Source organism: Cervus canadensis, chromosome 8, assembly GCF_019320065.1.
Source record: "Cervus canadensis isolate Bull #8, Minnesota chromosome 8, ASM1932006v1, whole genome shotgun sequence".
NCBI lineage: Eukaryota > Metazoa > Chordata > Mammalia > Artiodactyla > Cervidae > Cervus > Cervus canadensis.
The window spans coordinates 85,246,940-85,257,311 of NC_057393.1; the positions used below are offsets into that span (position 1 = coordinate 85,246,940).

The following is a 10,372-nucleotide window of genomic DNA, read 5'->3' on the forward strand; positions in this document are numbered from 1 at the left end:
CTGCCAATGCAGGGTTTGATCCTTGGTCCAGGAAGACCCCACATGCTGCAGTGCAACTTAGTCTGTGCATCACAGCAACTGGGCCAGCGCATCACCACAACAGAGACCACTGCAATGAAAAGCCTGTGCACCGCAACTAGAGTAGACCATGTCACCGCAACTAGAGACAAGCCCATTCAGCAACAAAGATTCAGCAGAGCTAAAAAATAAATAAATAAATAAAATAAAAGCTTTTGCGGAGCAAAAGAAACCATAAACAAAATGAAAAGACAACCCACAAAATGGGAGAAAATATTTGCAAATGAGACAACTGACAAGGGATTAATCTCCAAAATCTACAAACAGTTCATGTAGTTATATTAAAAAAAAAAAAAAAGTCCAATTAAAAAATTGGCAGAAGATCTAAATAGACATTTCTCCAAAGACGCACATATGGCCAAAAAGCACATGAAAAGAGGCTCAACGTCTCTAATTATTAGAGAAATGCAAATTAAAATTATGAGGTATCACCTCACAGCTATCAGCAAGACCATCAAAAAGTCTACAAACAGGGACGTCCCAGGTGGTCCAGTGGTTAAGAATGGGCCTGTTAATGCAGGGGACATGGGCTTGATCCCTGGTCTGGGAAGATCCCACATGCAGCAGAGCAACTTAAGTCCATGTGCCACAACTACTAAGCCCATGTGCTGCAACTAATGAAGCCCACACACCCTAGAGGCCAAGCTCCATAACAAGAAAAGCCACCGCAATGAGGTCCATGCACTGCAACCAGAGAAAGCCCACAGGCAGCAACAAAGACTCAGCACAGCCCAAAATAAACAAATATTTTTAAAGTCTACAAACAATAAATGCTAGAGAGGGTGGGAAGAAAAGTGAACCTCCATACACTGTTGTTGGGAATGTAAATTGGTACAATTACAGAGAACAGTATGGAGTTTCCTTTAAAAAAACTAAAAATAGGCCTATCGTATGATCCAGCAATCCCACTCCTGGAACGTATCTGGCTGTCCTCAGTTGTGTCTGACTCTTTGCAACCCTATGGACTGCAGCCCACCAGGCTCCTCTGTCCATGGTATTTCCCAAGCAAGAATACTGGAATGGGTTGTCATTTCCTCCTCCGGGGGCCTTCCTGATCCAGGCACTGAACCTGTGTCTCCTGCATCTCCTGCACTGGCAGGCAGATTCTTTACTACCAAACCTCCTGGGAAGCCCATGAATATGGAGAAAACTATAATTTGACAAGATACATGCACACAATGTTCATAGCAGCACTATTTCAGTTCAGTTCAGTTGCTCAATCATGTCCATCTCTTTGTGACCCTGTGGACTGCAGCATGCCAGGCTTCCCTGTTCATCACCAACTCCCGGAGCTTCCTCAAACTCATGGCCATTAAGTCAGTGATGCCATCCAACCACTACCGTCAAGACATGGAAGCAACCTAAATGACCACTGACAGAGGAATGGATAAATAAGATGTGGTACATATAGGCAATGGAATATTATTCAGCCATAAAAAAGGATGAAACAATGCCACCTGCAGCAACATGGATGAACCTATATATCATCATATTAAGTGAACTAAGTCAGACAGAAATATTATATCCTATATCCTATGTGGAATTTAAAAATAAAATGATGCAAATGAACTTATTTACAAAACAAAAACAGAACTCCAGACTCTGAAAATACTTATGGTTACCAGAGGGCAAAGGAAGGGGGAGAGAGAAAGAAGAATCTGAAAAAGGATAAATGTATAACTGAATCAGGTGCTATACACCTGAAACTAACGCAACACTGTAAATCAACTAAACTCTTATATAAAATAAAAATTTAATTAAAAAGAATAACAGTAGTTGACATGGGGAAGTCTAATCCCAGTGAGCCTATTCCACCAGTAGGTACTGATTCAGTTACCACATCTCCTACTTTGTTCAGCCACCAAGGGATCCAAAAAGATGCTTGATACCCAACAAAAAAAGTGAGAACACTGGCACTTTGTGAATTAATTTTAGAAAAAAGCTTTTCAATATGTATTGTTATCTTTCTAAACGTATTTTGCTTTATCTTTCCTGCTCTTTGTTCAAAATTGTACTAAAATAATTTAGCATGAGGTCTGAAGTATCATTCACATGTTGACATTTATCAAGTGGAAAACATCAACAGGAAACATTCTTCACTGAGATTCAGGAGCTCTAGGTAGTAATCCTGGTTCAGGAACTTACAAGCTATGGATTCTGACACTCATTAACCTTTCTGTCACCAAGATTATAAGCAAGTAGAAGACGGTCTCTTGTAAGGAACTTAAGAGTTTAATGAGGAGAGATAACTAACAGCAAACAATTAAGACCTAGAATTAATAATGTAAAGATCAAATTCAGTAACTCAGAAGAAACAGGAGGGTTAAGAGTGAGGCAGATTCCATGTGGAAACCATTCTGATTAAGCTGATGGAAATATGCAGTGGAAATTAAGAGAACAAGCTTTCCAGGTCGTGAAACCTAACAGGGTTTCACTGATTGGAGATTCAGGCTGGGAAACTACAGAAAGTGGGAATGCAACACCTTTGAATAGTATGGGCAAAAATGACCACCTAAAATGTAACAACTTCTGAGTTTTAATAGCCAAATTTTATTTTATTTTATTTTTTTAATAGCCAAATTTTAAAGAAACCCATCTGTGGTCCTTTTTAAAAAGAAATTAAATTGTTGTAAAATACACATACCATACAATTTATTACCTTAACCATTTTTAAGTGCACAGTTCAGTGGCATTATATACATTTACCCACTGCTGTGCAACCAATCACCAAAATTTTTTTGTCTTGCAAAACTGAAAATCTATATCCATTAAACAACTCCTGTAACCTCCTCTCCCCAGCTCCCACCTTCCATTTCTATTAACTTGCCTACTCTAAATATGTCATAGAAGTCAAAGCACACAGTTGTCTTTTGGTGACCCGCTTACTTCACTTAGCATAATGCCCTGCTGTCCTCTATGCACATCATACCTAATGTCAAAGACCATGTCAAAGTTCTAGTACATCCTCACAGTATTCCTTGGCCCTCACACACTGAACTGTCTCACATCATTTTAAGTAGTGCCTCCAAAAAGTTTTAGGTTTTCTGAAGAGGCTGTAAACATATCTTCTCTCTCAAACACCAATGACTTAAATCCACATCAAACCTACAATTTTTATGACACAACTATACGAAACAGAACTAATAAAATCAATGAACCAGGTTGTGCCTTTTCTCCACATACTTTCAAATACCACCAAATCTTCCCATATAACTCTTCCACAAATTCAGTCCACCTGCTCCTAATAACCAGCAAACTGTTAAAATTCCCTTTCTGGTAGTCTCTACTACTTTCTAGGCAAGATTCATTTCATAATAACATCTACCATATTTTCTAGTGGACTCTTTTGCACATTTCAGAGCAAAAAGGTAAGGGAGGAAAAGTATATTTAAAAACAAAACTTTGAGCGCTAAGTATACAGTAAATATTTTATTAATGTATATGACAAATTTACTTTGTAATAAACCAAAAAGGAAAAAAATGAAGACCACCAGAAAGTAATAACTACTAGTTTTATTGAACATTTACATCTTACAAAAATAAATACTGAGATGATCCAGGAAGCCTGTTAAAAAACCAGTAACTTACAGATAAAAACAATACTGTTTTGCAAAGTTTTCTGATTAGTTTCAATTATGCACGGTAAAATTAAAATTAACTACATTAATTTTTAACCACAATAAAATTAAAATTAACCACTATAAGAACAGAAATAAAGTACATAGAATAACATATCTTCAAACAAGTAGAAGGAAAAAGAGACGATAAAACAAGACCTCAATTCAAAAAAAGGCAAGGAAAGAGAAAGAAAAAGAGCAGAAAGTACAAATTATAAAACGGCAAAAAAAGGTTTTTCAACAATTATAGAGAGCCCACTAAAAGCCAGGTATTGTTTTAAGAACTAAGGATACAGCTGTAAACAAAATACAGAAAAATACCAGCTCTCATAAATAAGCTTCTATGGTAGAGGGGTAAACACTGCTGATCCAGAGAAATGAACCAATCCCACAGCAGGTCACACGGTGATATGCAGGAGAAGGATGAGTACAATGGAAATGCAAGGGAAGCCTAAGGCCAGGGAAGTCCTCACTGAAAACGTAAAGTTAAAAAAATATATACGAAGGAGGTAAGGGATTAAACCGTGTGGACATTCAGACAAAGGAACTGCAAGTATGAGTATCTTGACGTTAGGATGTGCCTGAGGCATCGGAGTAAAGGGGGAGTGGAGCTGGAGATTAGATCAGAGATATAGCAAGGGCGGGATCAGAAAGCACCTTGAGGGTCATTCTAAAGAATCTGGCTTTCAATCCGAGTGAAATGGGAAGTCCGTGGAGAGTTCTGTGCGAGGAGGAAGATAATCTGATTTTTTTTTTTTTTTTTAGAAGAATCACTTTAGATGTGATGGGGAGGCTGAAATAAGAAAAAGCAGACTGGTTAGGTGCCTACCGCAGGAATCCAGGTGAAAGATAGCTGCAATTTCGATAAGGGGAGGTGGTGAGAAGGGCCTGGGTCTCCGGACAGATTCTGAAGGTTGAGTTCCTGGATTTGCTGCTGACAGATTCCATGTGTGTGAGAAAGAGATGAGTCAAGGATGACTCAAACGGTTGTGGCTTGAATACCTCAGAAATGACTTTGAATATAAGTACAATAAGGCTGCCAGTCAAAAGGCTCAGGCTGTCCACTTAGGTTTAAAAAAAAAAAAAATACCCAGCAATATGCTATTTATAAAAGTATACAAAAAGGTTAAAACTAAAAAAGATGAAAAAAGCTGAGACAAATAACAAACAACAGTCCTCATGGCTATGTTAACGCGAAACAAAAGAGAAGTCTGTACTCTGATTCTGTCTGCTCTTTCTGTAACAGTTTGGCATTTGTGAGTCCTGTTTTCACAACGGGACTGTAGTTTCTTTAGGGACAGGGATACCACACCCTCATTTGGATCCACCCACAACCTAGAACAGTCCTCTTGTCAGTAGTGAATACTAGGTAAAACTTGTAAATACCTTCTCCACCCACTTAACATTCTTTCTCCTTCATCATAAATGTTAAACGATTTAAAAGGTCAGAGTTGGTTCTCTAACCTGACACCAAGTCGTGGGTCGCCTGTACCATTTTCACCTATTTCCAAGTGACAAGTCAATAGGCTTTTCGGTGAAGTGCAATGCAGTATGCCCCGCTCGCCCGCAGCAGGCCCAGGCCCGAGACCCCGCCCGCCCCCGCGAATGCAGGGGGATTCGGTCAAAGACTAAGTGCAGATGGATTCGGTCAAAGACTCAGGGAGCAGACCGCGCCCGGCAATCTGGGAAGTTCTAAGAAAGGGAAAAAAGACCGAGAGCCCTGCAGGGTTGCACTGGTCACGAGCCAGCTAGCAATGCATGGTTCCTGCGCTACCCAGACTCACCCCCAAGCTCACCTGCCTGCAGCCAGTCAGGGTGGTCTGAGCGACAGCCCCGGGCACGCGCTTTGCCCCAAGGCAGCTTCCGGCTCTGGTCGGAAGTGCTCCTTTAGGAAGACAGGAAGTCCCGCCCTCGAGGGCGGGAGCTGCGGCAGCTGAATCTCAGCGATGAATATCAACTCTAGAGTCTGGGTTGCTGGAGGTGTGGTCAGCCCTTCGAAACCCAGCGAAACACTCGGCCCCTGGGCTGAGCCCGCTATGCCCCCGAAACTTGCGATGCCAGAAAGAAGGAATGCGCTCCTTCCAGCTTACTAGTTATCACGGAAGCGAGTTACAAGTCCCGTATGAGATTCAGTTCCATGTTCGTGGAGAATTTACCACGTAGGAAGCCTGTGGTGGTCATAGAAAAGAAACTAGTGTTGATGCCTCAAACGCCAGGGGAAAAAAATTTAACGTGCTGAATCGTAAGGCAGAATGAAAGTAAACGCAGTAATAGAAAAAGGAAATTCCATAGACATGTTAATTTCTAACAGTTTTCTCATGTATCAAGAGTTGTGAAGATCAAATGCTGCTGCTGCTAAGTCGCTTTAGTCGTGTCCGACTCTGTGCGACCCCATAGACGGCAGCCCACCAGGCTCCTCCGGCCATGGGGTTTTCCAGGCAAGAGTACTGGAGTGGGGTGCTATTGCCTTCTCCGGAAGACCAAATGAGATGACGGATATATAAACGTTTCCCCGTCGCGGAGTCTGGTACATGATTAAAGCGTATCATGTCCACAGTATAGTTATTGCTTTTAAAAGGCCTTTATTCCAACCAAAGTGAAACTGAATAACACTTCAGGGAGGTAGCCTTCAAGCTGAATGTCAAAATTAAACAATTTCAACACATAGAGATGCCCCTTATGAAGCTGTAAAAACTGCTTTTGTTGATTAATGAAAGGACATAGGTTAAGAAACCTTGTTCCAAAAACAAACTTTCAGAAGCTTTGTTGTATGAAATCACATCAGTAATCATGGAATATCGTATGTCTGCCTGGCAGAGCTGAGTCCTGGGGATCATTCTGACACTTTGCCAACCCAGGCATACTGCTTCAAATAAGGTATTTTCAAATGTAACATTCCACTTTTAACTTTATATTAATAGTTTTCGAGAACACATGACCTTGGAGTCAACTTCATAGCTCAGTCTTGAGCCTGCTTAATTCTTATCTACACTCCACCAAATTCTATGCTATGTCTGCTTCTGCCTGTTTTCCCCCCTCCCCTTTTTGTGAGTTAAACTCCTCCAATTCCTCTGGTGTGTGGTTTCCCTTATTTCAGCAACTTAATAAATTTTGTTAGACTACAGGTTTGACACAGATGACTTTATCAGATAGGCTTTATCACTGTTTATTTTGATTAAGCCTCCTGCACCCATGAAGGTTGGAGGACACCATTGACCCCAATTTAGACAAAAACTGAAGCAGAATAAAGATAAGTTATTTACTGACATTCATCTGTGTCCTGAGAAGAGCTGTGCCCTTTTTAAACTTGAGAGTTTTAAGTTATCTTTTGGTAGAGAATGACCACAGTTTTTGAAAATTATTGGCATCCACCAAATTCAAACCAGCCCCATGGATATAGAAGCATGCATATTCCTTTTCTTTGTAAAATATTTCCTGTCTCCACTGAGCTGCGACAATAGTTGGCTGGTTTTGCCTAGAATGAAAGAATGACATGTCTCTGCCTTCAGTCCCTTTCTCTAGACAGTGACCCTATACACTGCTCCCTCAACCATGTTATCTTTTTGAAATGTTTTCTCTGCTAAATTTTCCCCTGAAAGAGATCTCTACATTCTGTCTCTCATTCCTCACCCTCCTCTCACTTTAATCCTTTTTAGCCTGGCCTTCTGGCTGCTCTTTTCCCTCCAGTTCTTCCACAGCTATCTTTCAAATATCAACACTAACTTCAGGTCGTCAAGGTGATTTTTTAGTCCTCATATCCCTTGATTTCTCAATAGAATAGATTGATACAGTTACTTACCCACCTTTGCTGTATAAATCATATTTAAAGCACTGTATCAAAAAAGCGCAAACTTAAAATATAAAATCTTTGCAATGCAATTCATTTTGAGTGTCATCATTCATGCATCAAGTCAGCAAGTGCCAGTTCTGCACCAAGCACTATTTTTAGACACTCCAGGTCTAGCAGAGAAAAAGAGATGCAATGTTCCAGTCCTGGGGAAAAAAATGCATGTCTTAATGATATGAGGCAAATGACACATAAATAAAAAGAATAAGACAATTTCAGATTGTGTGAGGTGCAATTTAAAAAAAAAATAGATGGTTCAATGATAATGTTAGCAACCAAAAGTAGGAAAGGAAGAGGAGGATAACTTTCAAGGTGACATTTGAACTGACAAATGCAAGATAAGAAGGATCAAACAAGGTAAAAAAAGAAAAAATAATCTGAAAGATCCTTCTAGTTCTATAGGATAACAGGAGTGGGAGGCAGGGTTGAGGGAGGGTTAAGAGGGTCATTCACGGGGAATTTCCTTGTGGTCAATGGTTAGGACTTGGTGCTTTCACTGCCGGAGCCTGGGTTACATCTCATGATGGAGAACTAAGATCTTGCAAGCTGCACGGCCAAAAAAAAAAAGGGGGGGGGGGGAGGAGGAGTCACTTATGGGCTATTGTAGTCATTTCATCTAGGGCACAAAAGGAAATGGTGGCTTAAGCCAGAAAAGTTGAAGCAGACTGGAAGACTGTGGAGTCACAGCTACTGAGAAGTCATATAAGATGAGAAGACAGAACTATTCACTAGATTTCACAAAATAAATGTCAGTGTCACTGACAAGAGCAGTTTTGGTAGAGTAGTGGCCTCAGAAGCCAGACTGCAGTGGAAAGGAGGTTGAGTGAGCACAGTTCAATGACCATTCAAAGAAGAGACCTTCTAATTGCCTACTGATTGAACATTTTTCCGTTAATATCCTATTGGGTATCTCTGCTGCACTATAGCAATACTATAATGGTTCACTTCTTGAAACCACATAGTTTCTTTCCAGTGGTTATTTTTTCCTTTTTCTTTTCTTTGTTGATGTTGTTTCTATTGTTGACAGGGAGTGAAAAGTCACTTTGGAAATCTGATGACAGCTATCCACATACGTGTAAATTTTGCATATAGTTTCAGGGAGTTAATTAATCCTTTGAAGATTGTTAATGGGCCCCAGAGAAGACCATAGAGTGCAGATTAAGAATGTCAACTAGCTGTTCTCTTCTTCCTTCATGGTTTCCTCATTCCATTAACTGCTCCCTCCTTGATAACTGTCCTTATGGTACATACTCTCTCAGTGACTACATCTACTTTCTTGATCTTTTTATTGGGACCATGATACCTATTTTACTTTCAAAAAAAAATGACTGAACTAAAGTTGATTTACAATGTTAATTTCTGTGTACGGCAAAGTGATTCACTTCTACACACACACACATATATATATACATTCTTTTTCGTATTCTTTCCCATTATGGTTTATCACAGGATATTGAACATAGTTCCCTGTGCTAGACAGTAGGACTTTGTTGTTTATCAGTTCTGCATATAATAGTTTGCATCTGCTAATCCCAAACTCCCAATCCAGCCCTCTACCAGCTTCCCTTCTCCTTGGCAACCACAAGTCTGTTCAGTCCGTGGATCTGTTTCTATGCTGTAGACAAGTTCATTTGTGTCATTTTAGATTCCACATATGTGATATCATACAGAATTTATCTTTCTCTTTCTGACTTACTTCACTTAGTATGATAATCTATAGACCCATCCACGTTGCTGTAAATACATGGTCCATTCTTTTTATGACTGAGTAGTATTCCATTGTGTATATATGCCACATTTTCTATACCCATTCATCCGTTGATTCACACTTAGGTTGCTTCCATGTCTTGGCTATTGAAAACAGTGCTGCCATGAACACTGGGTGAATGTAGCTTTTTTCCTTTCTTTTTTTGGCCATGCCACAAGCCTTGTGGGATCTTAGTTCCCTGACCAGGGGCTGAACCCTGCTACAGCAGTGAAGTACCAAGTCCTAATCACTGCATGCCAGGAAATTCCGAACATTTAGTTTTTGAGGAACCTCTGTACTGTTTTGCATATTGGCTACACCAGTTTACAATCCCACCAAGAGTAGATGAGTTCCCCTTTCTCCACAGCTTCTCTAGCATCTATTATTTGGAGATTTTAATGATGGCCATTCTGCCCAGAGTGAGGTACCTCACTGTAGTTTCGATTTGCATTTCCCTAATAATTAGCGCTGTTTTATGTACCTGCCGGCTATCTATATGCATGACACCTACTTTAGTACAGAAGCCCCTTAGAGTTGTGGGGTAACTTAAGAGAAAATCAAGATCAGTTAAACCCACTCAATAGCCATAGATTTATTTGATTTCACAGTGTCTAACTGGACACCATAGGAGTTGAGGCTGTAAGTAATTGCTCATAAGGACATCCTGAAAAAGATTTTTATAAGAAAAATAAAATAAAAGGCTAGTACTTTTCCTGTAACATTTTACAATCTTCTTCCATATCTGTCTTCCTCACAGCTCTATCACAAGGAAGTCAGATTTCCACTGGGAACTTCACAGTGGCAGATGTGTACCATGCAAAGTTCCCTCCAGCCTTCTTCCTTCCTTCCTTCCTTTGGTACCTCCTAACATGCAGCTTCTCATCCTAGCAAGTAGTTGTGAAGGTTAATTTTATATGTCCTCTTGGCTAGGCCATTGGACCCAGATATTTCTTCTAACACCAGTCTCCATTTTGCTGTGAAGGTATGTCTTAGATGAGACCAACTGTTAAATCAGTACACTCTGAGTCAAGGAGATTGCCCTCCATAATGTGGGTGAGCCTCACCCAATCTGTTGAAGAACTT

General features: G+C 40.2%; 1 protein-coding gene across 1 annotated transcript in view; it reads right to left on the bottom strand.

Annotated features, from left to right (window-relative positions):
• LOC122446829 (dynactin, 150 kDa isoform-like) overlaps nt 1-5,405 on the bottom strand; it is a 66,286-nt gene extending 60,881 nt beyond the window's left edge. The window contains exon 1 of the mRNA XM_043477306.1: nt 4,525-5,405. Coding sequence (XP_043333241.1) covers nt 4,525-4,643 — 119 coding nt within the window. The 5' untranslated portion in view covers nt 4,644-5,405. The remainder of the gene's footprint in view (nt 1-4,524) is intronic.
• Between the last annotated feature and the right edge of the window lie 4,967 nt (nt 5,406-10,372).